The 14306-nt window shown below is 39.8% G+C and overlaps 1 protein-coding gene across 3 annotated transcripts in view; it reads right to left on the bottom strand.

Moving 5' to 3' along the window:
• C16H8orf48 (chromosome 16 C8orf48 homolog) overlaps positions 1 to 11541 on the bottom strand; it is a 32982-nt gene extending 21441 nt beyond the window's left edge. For 2 of the 3 annotated variants that reach the window (XM_038560231.1, XM_038560230.1), the window contains exon 1: positions 10553 to 11540. In XM_038560231.1, coding sequence (XP_038416159.1) covers positions 10553 to 11319 — 767 coding nt within the window. In that variant the 5' untranslated portion in view covers positions 11320 to 11540. Of the gene's footprint in view, positions 1 to 10552 lie in introns of all 3 variants that reach the window. The other variant, XR_005371572.1, reaches the window with a different exon arrangement.
• Positions 11542 to 14306: the final 2765 nt, after the last annotated feature.

The following is a 14306-nucleotide window of genomic DNA, read 5'->3' as shown; positions in this document are numbered from 1 at the left end:
CTTTGTTCTTGCCTACCACCCCCCATATTCAATCAGTAAATCCTGCTGATTTACTTCCCGTTTCTAGAAACCATCTATCTCTTCCTCTTTCTCTTTCCCACTACCGATGCCATGTTTCAGAGCATTTTTAATACTTTCCTTGATTAACAAAACAGCCTCCATTGGTCTTCATGCCTCAAGTCTTATTATTTCAGAAAAGTAATTCTAAATGCAGCTGCATATTATACTTTCCGGGAAGCTTTTTAAGAATAAAAACACAAACAAAAACAAAACTATTCCCAGGGGCACCTGGATGGCTGAGTCGGTAAAGTGTCTGACTTTGGCTCAGGTCAAGATCTCAGGGTCCTGGGTGTGTCCTTCTCCATCTTGCTCTCTCCCTGCCTCACTCCACTCTAACTTGTACTCCCACTCTTTCTCTCTCTCTCTCAAATAAATAATAAAATAAAATAAAATAAAATAAAATAAAATAAAATAAAATAAAATAAAATAAAATACTATTGCCAGATATCTCAGATATCTACCCCACAACAATTAAAGGAAAGTCTGGACATTGGTTTACTTTGAAAGCTTCTCAGGTAATCTTTATGTGTAGCATGGTTGAAATTATTACCTTGAATATCTGTCTTCAACTTAAGATTCTAGAATGATTTAACTAAAATGAAATTCTGGGCATTTCATTCTTCAGCTTTGCCACTCCAAAGCCAGGGTTTAATTTGTGTCCCACCCCAAATTCACATATTGAAGTCCTAATTGAAGTACCTCAGAATGTGACTTTATTGGGAGATAGGGTCTTTAAAGAGACAGTCAAGTTAAAATGAGATCATGGGCTGTGCCAGTATGATCAGCATCCTTATAAAAAGGGGAAATTTGGACACAGACATGCACACAGGAGGATGATATGAAGGCAAGGATTGAGGTGATGTGTCTAGACGCCAAGGAACATAAAAAAAAATGTCAGCAAACCACGGAAAATGAGTCAAGAGGCAGAGACAGATTCTCTCACACAGCCTTACCCCTTTTTTCCCCTAAAGAATCAATATTTTGCTAAAGAATTAATAAGTTTATCTACATCGGCAATACTGTCAAAATGAAAATATTAAATATCTTATTTATGGTGTTATCTTGAAGATAAATTTGTGCAAATGTTTTGTTTTTGTCTCTCTCTTTTTAAGATTTTATGTATTTATTCATGAGAGACACAGAGAGGCAGAGACATAAGTAGAAGGAGAAGCAGGCGCCTCTTAGGGAGCCCGATGCGGAACTTGATCCCAGGACACTGGGATCACGACCTGACCTGAAGGCAGATGCTCAACCACTAAGCCAGTCAGGCATCCCTCTTTTGTTTTTGTCTTAACACGACTTCATTGAAGAAAATCTCTCCGGGGTATGTACAAATCATACATCCTGACTTGGGAAAAGCTGCTATCCTAGAGCAACCTGTGATGACCTCTAGAGGCTATAGAAACTTTTTTCATTTAAGAAATGAAGTTAAATGAATGGGGTGCTTTCCCCAAATCTTTCTCCTGCATGGGGCCTAGAATTTTTTCCATCTGTTCTACCTACTTCACGTGTGTGTGCGTGCACACACACACACACACACACACAGATGGTGGTTATTTTTTTTCTTAAAGATTTTATTTATTTATTCATGAGACACACACACACACACACACACACACACACAGAGGCAGAGACACAGACTCCATACAGGGAGCCCAATGTGGGACTCCATTCCAGGACTCCAGAATCACGCCCTGGGCCAAAGGCAGGCACCAAACCACTGAGCCACCCAGGGAGTCCTCTGGTGGTTGTTTTTTAATAAATTAAATTTTTTCTAGGTGGCTTTGTTGTGTGTACTCCAAATTGCACAAAATATAATATTTTTTAAGATAGGGGGACAAAATTAAAGACAAAAAAAATAAGGAAGAAAAGAGGGAGCTCAAAGAGGAAAATAGGCATTTCAAGGCCCAGCACCCCTGGTTAAATTCTTGAAAATTATTCCTTAGGCTGATGGCTTTACACTTTAACACTGTCAAGAAGCAGCAGTTGCCACTCTCTGTAGCCACAGTGTTAGAACAAAGCCCAAGATCTTTTAGGCCTTTTTGGGATTTGAAGACCACAGAGTCCTAATCTACAAATTTTACTTAAGTCTATTATGCTGTCATTTACAAATTGGCCCATCTCAAATTGGGAGCCCTCTATAACAAAGAGCTCTAGAATCTGTTCAAATTGCAATAGAGCAGTCATTCCATTAGTGGTCCCTCTCACTGCCCCAGAGAATTATTTACTGAAGAGGCTTTAGTAAGCTCCTTTCATACTTCTCATACTTCCTAAAATTTCTGGGCCACCCATAGATTTTTGGTGGGGGGGGAGAACTCCCTTCTAAGTTCCATGACAGTGGCAACTGCATACCAAGCTCTTCTGGAAACAGAGGTTCTCACAGGCCCTGAGCCTGTGAATCTCCATATCTTTCTGATCGTGGAGGCAGCGTTCTACAGTCTCTGCACAGATAGCATGGCCTCCTTGTTAAGACAGAAATGTTACCTATAAGATACAGTGAAGTCTGGACCCTTTGGAGTATTCCACCTATAGGAAAGGGAGGCTCTTCTGTCCTCAGTGGCTTGCCAGTTGATAGGTGCTAGAGGAAGCTACTTCTCCCTCGAATCCCTAGCTATTTGGGTAACCCTTTGATCAAATGAGTGAACAGCAATGGGAATATGTATCCTTTATGGACTGCATCAAAACTACCCACAATGGAGCATACTGGAAAGCTGCTGCTTTTAATTCCTCAACATGAACACCCTTGGTAAAGAAGGGTAGCAAAATTAGCTGAACTTTAGGTAGTCCTGTTACCCTGGTCAACAATTAGCTCCATCTGTGCATATTTACAGATTCTTGGGCCACTGCCAGTGGTTCCACCAATGGTAGCAACAGCAATTACTTTTCCAAAGTTTCTCTCTTTGCTGAACATAATTATGGGAATCTCTTGCCTTACAGATAATGTAAATCAAGGTTACATATTAAAGCCATGGTAGAGGCCTCACTTTATCCACTTTGGAGCTCTGAACATTGTTAAAAGTGACTATTTCACTTCTAAAAAATAAACAATGCAGGGCTCTTGAACAAGGTATCCAGTGGAACTTCCACTGCCCTCACCTGGCAGGCTATAGGCTTCATGCTGTCATTATGTATGCTTTAGCAAAATAAAATTCAAGTAAATGTAATCTAGTGTATTTGCATATACCATACACCAGTCAGATATCACGGATGGATTATAATAGAGTCTGATTCTATTTTTGATGTTTGATAGTCAAGTTTCAAGCCCTACCCTTCTGCCCTGAGTTTGGGCTAGCTAATATGGAAGCCCAGGTGTTCCCTCATTTGTTACTGGCAGGAAATTCAAACCATGCTAGTCCCAGCCCACAGGTGGGAATCCTTACCTCAGTCCCACTCTAATCACTAGAAAAACCAAGCCAGTTTCTTCTCTCTTTTGGAGCCATTTTTAGATCTGCTTGGGAGCCTGCCCTATGTGCCCTCAAAAATCCCTCATTGTGTGAATAATAAACCTTTTCATCCCCTCTCAGACATTGTGTGGGGTCATCAATCTTGACATCCAAAGAGAGTTTTTGGTAGGGTGATCCACAGCGTACTTTCTCCTAAACCTCGGTTATTAACTCAACAGAGAGCTCAACAAAACTAGGCTTTAGGATTATTTGAGTCACTCTGATAGATTTTTGCATTTTCCTCGTAATTTGAGTCTGTTGCAAATTGGAAAATCTCTGAATTCTTTATTCCAAAGGGTATTATCAACTAAGAATAAAAGTTCAGCTGTCTTTTCCTTTTCTGTTTCTTAAATTAACTATTTGTGTGTGTAATTTTCATCTGTCAATTCCAGACAAAATTAGGGGAGTACCCACACCTACATAGAGCCACAATTCCTATTTCCTTGCAAGTTGTTAAACTATGCTGCTGCAGAAACAACTAAGTTACTATATTAGGTTTCAACATGAAATAAACGAATATGTTTAAAACTGGAGGTATTCTGAGCTGGGTGTCCCAAACATTCCTAAACAGTTCTGAGATTGGAATTCAAATGACTCAGATGTTCAGAACTGAACTTTCTTTCCTCTCAAGTCTGGCACATCATTTACTTCTGTTTCAAGAATTTCATTATTATAATGTTTGTTATATGCATAGACATTTGCAGATGCAGAATTTTTTGATAAAAGTTCTAGACGACAAAACATAAACTAAATAGATGCATATTTATATAATCTGTATATTACAACTACATAAATTCCATATTTGTATAATCCTCTCCAAGTTGCTGGATACATTTTTAGTGCATTGGGGAAATATGTGGTTTCTTAGCATTTGATCTGATGGACTTTCCTTTCCAGCTGTACTGGATTCTCTTGAGTGCAGCTATAAAGAGTTTGGAAAAAGGATATTCATTCCTTTTGAATTTATTCAGAGACAATAAAATATTTTGTTCAAGCTTAGCAGCAAGAATTTTTACCACCCTTCAAAATTGCAGAGAGTCATGAATTATCTTTAAAATTAATAATTCAGATGATTTTTGTCTATCCGAAAATGTGGATTCCAAAGAAATATTTTTATATTCTATAAAATGAATTCTGTATTAATTGGTCACATACTTCTGGAAAGATGTCTTATTAAAAACATTCTGCTAATTTGCCACTGGGAAAATATATGTATATTCATGATAAAAGGGAATAAAAAAAAAAAACAACAACAACAAAAAGGGGGAATCCAATCCATGAAAAGAGAAAGAAAAATTATAGAAAACAACAACACAAAAGCAAAATGTTGACACGAAAGAATATGCCAGCAGATTATTTTTCTTATTTTGTGCAAAAGACCTTAAATCTCCTGATTTTGATGTATTTATTTTTTCATCCATAAAACTTCTGTTTTACACCATCATGCTCTACTGTGCTAAGTACCATAGACACAGTAGAAGTCTCTACACTTGAGATGCTCACAATCAAGTAAGGAAGTAAAATACATTAAGGCTCAAGCATCATAATGTGAAGCTGTATTAATGCCTTAGGAGCGTAATTAATTCTGACTAGTCATTATTTTAGGGTTATGAGATGAATGTGATGAAGATAAGGTTTGAGGTCAAAGAGTACACCACACAATGATCATTCTCAATGATACAGAAAAAAAAAAAACCCAATCATTTGACAAAATCCAACTTTTTTATGGTAAAAACATTTGATACATTTAGAAGGGAATTTCCTCAAGATAAGAAGTCGTTTATTAAAAAACACAAAACAAAAACAAGAAACCCCACAACTAATATCATACTCAATGGTAAAAGATTGAAAGGTTTTCCCCTAACACCTGGGACAAGGCAAGGATGCCTGCTTTTACAACTTCTAATCATTATAGTACTGGAAGTTAGAGCTAGGGCAATTAGGCAAGAGGAAAAGAAAAAGTATCCAAATTAGAAGACAGAAGTGAAACTATCTCTGTTCACAGATGACATAATCTTACAGCTAGGAAGCCCTAAAGAATCCATTTTTTAAAATGTTAGAGCAAATAAATGAATTCCAGCAAACTTTCAGGATATGAAATCAATGTACAAAAATCAGTTGTATTTTTCTGCACTAGCAGTGGACATCCAAAAAGACACTGGATTAGAAAAAAATTCATTTACAATAGAAAACAAGGGAATAAAATATAGTATTTGGGAATAAATTCAACAAAGGAAGCACACAACTTACACACTGAAAACTATAAAACATTGCTGAGAGAAATTAAAGAAGACCTAAATTAATGAAAAGACATCTTGGGCATGGATTGGAAGACTTTATATAGTTAAGATGACAATATTATCACAGCAATTTACACACTAAGTGTAGTCCCTATCAAAATTCCAATAATGTTTATGACAAAAATAGAAAAACCCCCATCCTAAAATTTATATGGAATCTTAAGAGTACAGAATAGCCAAAACAGTCTTGAAAAAGAATAACAGAGATGAAGATTTCACACTTACTGATTTCAAAACTAACTACAAAGCACAGTAATGAAACATTGTGGCACCATGATAAAGGTAGACATATAGATCAATGGGATGGAACTGAGTGCAGAAAAAAAACCCTCACATTTATGGTGAACTGATTTTTTACAAGAATGCCAAGACTTTGCAATGGGGAAGAACAGTCCCTTCAATAATTGCGCTGGAAAGACTGGATATTCACATGCAAAAGAATGAAGACTTATTTCACACAATAAATTAAAAAAATAACTTAAAGTGGATTAAAGACCTAAGAATAATACCTAAGACCATTAGAACACTTAGAAGAAAACACAGGGACAAATATACATTGCCTATTAGCAATGGTTTCTTAAATATGATACCAAAAGCACAAACGGCAAAAGAAAAAATAGACAAATTTGACTTTGTTAAAATTAAAAACTTTTATGCAGCAAAGAATACTATTATGAGACTGAAAAGGCAGCCCACAAAATAGGAGACAATACTTGCAAATCAGATATCTGATAAGAGTTTCATATTCAGAATATACAAATGACCCTTGCAAGTCAACAAAATAGTCAACCCAATTGATAAACAGGCAGAGGTCTTTGAATAGACATTGTTCCAAAGATGACACATACATATGGCCTATAAGCACATGAAATGATGCTCAACCTCAGTAGCAAAATGCAAATCCAAGTAAAATGAGATACTAGTTCACACCTACTTGGATGGTTATAATTCTTAAAAAATGGAAAATAACAAGTGTTGACAAAGCCACAGAAAACCTGGAACTCTTATACGTTGCTGGTGGAGATGTAAAGTGCTGTAACTGCTGTGGAGACAATTTGGCAATTCTTCAAAAAGTTAAACAGAATTACCATGTGACTCAGCAATTCTACTTTTAGGTATGGACCCTAAAGAATTGAAAATAGGTGTTCAAACAGGTATTTGTATGCCAATATTCATAGCAGCATTATTCACAATAACCCAAAGTGGAAACAACCCAAGAGTCCATCAGCTGATGAACAAATAAATATACATGTAATGTACATGCACACAATGGTATAATATTCAGCCATAAAAAAGAATGAAATTCTAATACATGGTACAATATGGAAGAAACTTAAAAACAATTTTCAGTAAATAAGCCAGACACAAAAGAACAAATATGATTTTATTTATGTGGAATATCAAGAATGAGCAAATTCATAGACACAGAAGTACATTAGAGGTTACCAGGGACTGGGAGGAGGATAGAATAGGGAAGGAGGTTATTGCTTAATGGATCTGGAGTTTCTGTTTGGGGTGGTAAGAAACTTTTTGCACAACATTGTAAATGTAAATAATGCCACTGAATAGTACAATTAGCCATGGCTAAAAATAGCAAACCTTATGATTTATATACACATATATTATCACAAAAATAAACCAAGGTACAAAAGAGTATATCATAAATTATCTTTGGTGTTTATATTTACATAAACACTGGAAAGATATAAAAAACTAATATAAGTGCCTACTTAGAGTTACCATGAATATTCAGCTCATACACACTAGTTAGGTTGTATTGGCTAAAATATAAGAATACTCTGTCCTGGGACACTTGGATGGCTCAGATGTTGAGCATCTGCCTTTGACTCAGGTCATGATCCTGGGGTCCTGGGATCAAGTCCCACTTCAGGTTCCCCACAGGGAGTCTGCTTCTCCCTCTGGCTGTGTCTCTGCCTCTCTCTCTGTGTCTCTCATGAATAAATACATAAAATCTCAAAATAAAAAAAATAAAAAAAATAAAAAAAGAGAATACCCTGTCCCAATTGGTAAGTGGCCACTCCCCAATTCCCTGAATTTCTTCTACCTCTGCTCTCATCCTGGGATGCCTGATTGTCTCATGATCCAGCAGGAAAAGAGTTAACTCAAGCAGGCAGGGATCTGGCAGGCCAGCCTAGAAGTGCAATGGTTATAGGGTGGCAGGGAAAGTACACACTAAACCTTGAAACATCCCTTTGATTTTTGAATCATGTGACTGTATTACCTATTTACTATGATGAAATATAAAAAAAATTAAAAAGTATACCAGCTATAAAAGACGATTAAGGGATCCCTGGGTGGCGCAGCGGTTTGGCGCCTGCCTTTGGCCCAGGGCGTGATCCTGGAGACCCGGGATCGAATCCCACGTCGGGCTCCCGGTGCATGGAGCCTGCTTCTCCCTCTGCCTGTGTCTCTGCCTCTCTCTCTCTCTGTGACTATCATAAATAAATAAAAATTTAAAAAAAAAAAAAGACGATTAAGAGAATTTGAGCAAAACAAATGCATACTTGTAAACCCTAGTGGCACAAAAAAAGAAAAAAAAACAAGATTGCTCAGGGAAGTGCAAATTTCGTGTAGAGGCTCAAATATGGGGGCAACAGGGGACAGGTACAGAATGAGCTTAGATAAATGAACATGGACCAGATACGAAGGAACATATGGCATTAATTATTTCATATGGCATTAATTAATTCAAGCTATTTCTATTGCACTGATAAATCATTTCTTATTTTTTTAATCAAGGGACTAACTTGAACAAGTCTGTGTGTTAGAAAAACAGTTCCGACAACCGTATAGGTAATGGAGTGAAGAGGAAAGAAGCCAGGAACAAGAGGGCTAAGATGATGAGGAAAGTGGTAACAAGATGGAAATAAAAAGTCATGGCCAGAAGATACTCAAAAGGAATGATCCAATGGTCTTGCCGGAAAAGTTAGCTTGGGCAATAAATAAAAAAGAGGAGAAACAAATAATGATTCTAAAATTTCTAGCTTAGTTGACAAAGAGGGGTGGATTATGACCTTTAATGGGGAATCCTAAACAGGAAATTATTTAGAATTTTGGTTATGTGAAATGTGAATATACTGAGATGGCAAAGATAAGGCATTACATTAAGGTGGATTTCAAATAAAAAGTTACTATGAAAATGGTAATATTTTCTATTTTATTTAGGAATGATTTACTAAGAGGAAATATGCTAAATTCTACAGGACAGAACAGTATCTTTGTATATAAATGAAGGTCTAAACTCAAAGAGTACAATTGGAATATGATACAAAAATATTTTGTGCTGATTTTTACAAATTTATTTTTGACTGCGAAAGCTTCGGTGTTAGACATGTAGAACAATGACCTCCAGACACTGTCGCTAATTCTAGGATTCATATTTTTTATACAGAAATAACAGAGATGACTTCTCAGAATGCCGTTTAACACTTTCCCCATAAATGTATTTTCAAAATATCACGGTATTTTCCAGGGGGTAATATTGTTTCATTAGACGAACAAGAAAAGTTCCATAAAACCTTTACGAACAAAATCACTTTTTAGAGTATTCTCTTCAAGCTTTCTTCCCTCAATTCTGTATCTACCTCCAGCTACCCCCTCTCTCCCTGCACAGCTAATCTTCTAGTAGTGTGTATTCATAGTCCTCTCCTTACATTCACTCCTCAGTCCACTTTGCTCAGTTTCCGAAATAAGTGAAGTGGCTGTTGTTGCTAAAGCCAACAGAGTCCAACGCGTAACTAACTTATCTCACAGGAACTCTCTGTTGCATTAGCATACTTAGCCCATCCTTTCTGGAATGTTCTCCTTCTTTGATCTCTGTAACACACACTTCTGGTTTCCTTTACCCTTCTCTGATCATTTCTTCTCAACCTCCCTTGCTGGTTGATTCTCTTCCACCCAGCCAGGAGTTGCTGAATTTCTAGAAGGTTACTCCTAGCCCCTCCTCTTTCAATCCGCTCTCTTCTAGGAAAGCTTATCATATCCATGACTTCAATTTTCAACTATAGATCAGGGATTCTGCCCCATGCTTTATCTCAAATCTCTAGGCTTGCCCTCTTCTCTAGACTGCAACCACAAATACCCAACCTCAACCTTTGTTTCTCAACCTGTCAGTGTGGATGTCTCAAATATACCTTAAACTAACCATCCAAATAATCACATTCTCAATCACTACCATCAAACGAGATCCTTTTCCAATGCTCCTATCTTAATGACAAGATATCTTTCACCCAAGGGCACAAGTCAGAAACTCAGTCACATTCTTAACATTTACCTTTTATTAAATCCCATATCCATTTCCTCACCAGACATTGTTAATCATTACTCCCCAAATACCTCTTACATCTCCGAACTTCTTTCTACCTGTATTGTCAAAACCCTAGTCTCCACTGCCAACATCTCTCTCCTGGGTTGTTGTAAGAACGTGGTAGTACACCAACCACGGCGTTGCCATCTATAATCTGGGGGGGGGGGGGGGGGGGGGGAAATGTACTGAGTGGCAAGTTTTTAGTCCAGTTATCTGAGAAGGAAGCAAAGTAAAGCCTTCGTTTCCAAAGTGCCTGCAAAAATGAGGATTATTCAAAGACACAACAGAAACATGTATATCCACATTACACATTATCATGAATAAATACTATCTCCCGGTTGGAGTGGTTTGGTCAAGTGGTGGAGAAAAGGTTTAAGTGACAAGCACGTGTCTCATTCCTCCACACCTGCTCTGTATCTGACCTTTCTGAGTGTCTGATCTGACTTTGCTCATTCAGTCTCTTCCAGATTATTCTGGGGTCATCTGAAAGCCTGGGAAGACCTCGATGGGCGTCTCCAATAAGGGTAAGAAGGTCTTTGGTGTAAAGATGCTTGTCTATTTTGTCTTGGAGCAGAAGGGACTCCAGGAGAGTCTTTTTTCGTCTCAGAAAGGCAGCTTGCGCCAGTTCTGCTCGTTTTCTGTTGCAATGGAGACACCGCCAAGAAATGTGTTGCTTGGCTGTCGCCCCCTGTTTGGGTGCTGTCCTCATGTTTTTTAAGTAGATTCTGTTCACGAGTTCATCGGGGACCGTACAGGTTAAGGCATCTCCCTCTGAGGCCCCGGCCTCCAATCTAAGCTGTGGCTTTTGACGTCCGCTGCTCTTTTTCTCCTTAGAGTTCGCTCTATGCTGGATCAGGTTTATCTTAACGGCACAGAAAGACTGGAGGGCATTCAGTTCCTCATCAGGCACCCGCGTGCTTTCTGCTTGGCGTCGAGCGTCTGATCCGTACTGTCCGGAGCTCGTTTCTTGGCCCCTGAGATAGCGGATCCACTTTGTAATGAACGTCGTTTCATTATTTTTGGAGCCCGAGAGCTCGGCTTGTTGGTCTCCATGTTCCACGTGCGCGGCCCTTCCCCGCTCAGGCTGGCTCCCAGAGGCCCGGGCCCGGGGCTGCGGTCCTCCGGGGGAGCTGGAGGAGCTGGATCTCTGCGCCCCATCAGCAACGGGCCCGTCAGGAAGGTCGGCCATCGCCCCGACGTCCGTGTGCACCAGTTCCCCTTGCTCTTGTCAAGCCGGGGCTTCCAGGCGGCGGGCTATCGCTCTGCATCACGCTCCTCACGCTCCGCTTCTCAGCTTTGATCCAGGCAGGCTCCCGAACCAGTTAGGCCGGAGCCCCCCGCGCTCGCGGCTCCCCGCAGACGCAGCGGGGCTCCTCTTCCGGGCCACGCCTTCCCGGCTGCCTTGGCAACGAGGGCGGTCATGCGCAGTGGACGCCGGCGCGGCGCTCCTCCTCTCCTCCCCCGCCCCGCCCCCCGGGCAGGCTCTGTGTGCGCAGGCGCAGAGCTCGCTGGGGTTGCAAAGCGCAGGCTCCGTTCGCTCTGCGGCGGCTCCTTCGTGCTATTTTAAGTCCAAAAATCTGACCATCCTTGAGAAAAGCGAGCAAACTGCTTTTCTTCAGGGATCACACAGGAGAACGTTTGTGAGGCCGATGGGAATAGGCGGCCATTTAATTCCAGAATGTATGCCCCGCCTAAATTAAAAAAAAAAAAAATGCTGCCCAAGAAGCGCAAGCAAGAAATGCATCTGCAGATCACCTCTTCGTAGACCCTGTCTTAGAATAAATATCGGACTACCGAAAGCATCCTACAACACTTCGCATGCACATCTTGCTCACATTTTTTGTGCTCCAGTATTGGGACCACATTCTGTGCTCTGGTTTTTCCAGACACAGGTTCTCAGGTCTTTGGTTCAGGCAGGTCCCCTCTGGCTGGCGCGTCAACCCCCCTTCTCCTGCAGGATTTATTACTGTTGCTCTCTCTCTCTCTCTCTTTCTTTTTAATGGAGTTCAATTTGCCAACGTATACTATAACACCCAGTGCTCATCCCACCAAGTGCCCCCTCAGTGCCCGTCACCCAGTCACCCCGTCCCCCTGCCCAGCTCCCCTTCCACCACCCCTACTTCGTTTCCCAGAGTTAGGAGTCTCTCATGTTCTGTCTTCCTCTCTGATAATTTCCCACTCATTTTCTCTCCTTTCCCCTTTATTCCCTTTCACTATTTTTTATATTCCCCAAATGAATGAGACCATATGATGTTTGTCCTTCTCCGATTGACTTACTTCACTCAGCATAATACCCTCCAGGTCCATCCACGTCGAAGCAAATGGTGGGTATTGATCATTTCTAATGGCTGAGGAATATTCCATTGTACACATAGACCACAGCTTCTTTATCCACTCATCTTTCGATGGACACCGAGGCTCCTTCCACAGTTTGGCTATAGTGGCCATTGCTGCTAGAAACATCGGGGTGCAGGTGTCCCGGCGTTTCACTGCATCTGTATCTTTGGGGTAAATCCCCAACAGTGCAATTGCTGGGTCATAGGGCAGGTCTATTTTTAACTCTTTGAGGAACCTCCACACAGTTTTCCAGAGTGGCTGCACCAGTTCACATTCCCACCAACAGTGCAAGAGGGTTCCCTTTTCTCCACATCCTCTCCAACATTTGTGGTTTCCTGCCTTGTTAATTTGCCCCATTCTCACTGGGGTGAGGTGGTATCTCGTTGTGGTTTTGATTTGTATTTCCCGGATGGCCAGTGTTGCGGAGCATTTTCCCATGTGCATGTTGGCCATGTCTGTGTCTTCCTCTGTGAGGTTTCTGTTCATGTCTTTTGCCCATTTCATGATTGGATTGTTTGTTTCTTTGCTGTTGAGTCTGCAAGTCCTACTCCCTCGGGAAGAGCTTCACAGCCATCCTGCCCCAAATTCCTTAGAGCCTTTCTTACCTGGTTTGCAGAGATCTGATAACATTCCCACCATCACCCCACTAGATTAAAAACTCCATAAGGGCAGAAACCATGTCTGTGTTGCCCAGTGCTCTCCAGGTATTTGACACATAAGAAGGGTTGGATAAATCAGTGAAGCAAATGCATTGGATGATTGTGAAAACAGAAACATAACCTCACACAGATCCAGTGTAACCAGCTGAAGGAACTTTAATCTTTATCTTTCTGAACATGCCCCGCCTGGCCCCCATTAACTCTTTAACCCATGGCATGTCCCTTTAAAAGAGCCTTTTAAAAAAACATGGTAGAATTTTATTAATAACTGTTGAATTATAATATGTTGACTCCGAAGATTGACTTTTTCTAGTCTTAATAAATATTTGAGTCTAGATCTTAGTAAATAAATATCTGAGATAATTTCAAGAGAATGGGCTCCCTTGGTCAGTTCCCTTCCTCCATGTGTGTTGTTATTAAAGTCCAGCGAGATATATTTATAATGTTATTCCAAGAAAATGAACATGTTTTGGCAAAGAGTCAAAAGTCTGAAATGTTCAAAAAGCATCTCCCAAATATAAACTAGCCTCTCAAAGTATCACACTGTTGATACTTCACTTTGCAACTTCATTTATTCAACCCAGATAATATTTTATCAAGTAATGTTAGTCTTTAAAAAAAAAAAAAGGTAGCAAAAAAAAAAAGTAGCAGATAATTGATGGGTAGCTCCAAGTGATTTCCAACATCTCAAAGGCTCAAGATATTCATTTTTTTAATTTTCATTTTAAAAACCTTCCTTATTCTCTGAATATTTATACATAATTCATTATAACCCACATTTTCCCCAAAAACATTGATCAAAGAAGCTATACTTTCAATAAAGTATATTCATATCTTCTAATATGCTAAATATTTTTAAGAACCTAATACTAGAGGATCCCTGGGTGGCTCAGCGGTTTAGTGCCTGCCTTTGGCCCAGGGCACGATCCTGGAGTCCCCGGATCGAGTCCCACATCAGGTTCCCGGCATGGAGCCTGCTTCTCCCTCTGCTTCTCCCTCTGCCTGTGTCTCTGCCTCTCTCTCTCTCTCTCTCTCTCTCTACGTCTATCATGAATTTTAAAAAAAAGCAAACAAACAAACAAAAAAAACTAATACTAGAAGCAGATACATTGGGGGAAAATATCCTGTAATTAACTTTTTTTTTTTTTTTGGTAATAAGCAGCATGTAATAATCAGTAAA

Source organism: Canis lupus, chromosome 16 (genome assembly GCF_011100685.1).
Source record: "Canis lupus familiaris isolate Mischka breed German Shepherd chromosome 16, alternate assembly UU_Cfam_GSD_1.0, whole genome shotgun sequence".
Lineage (NCBI taxonomy): Eukaryota > Metazoa > Chordata > Mammalia > Carnivora > Canidae > Canis > Canis lupus.
The sequence above is the reverse complement of the archived record's forward strand: the minus strand, read 5'-3'. Positions and strand labels throughout refer to the sequence as shown.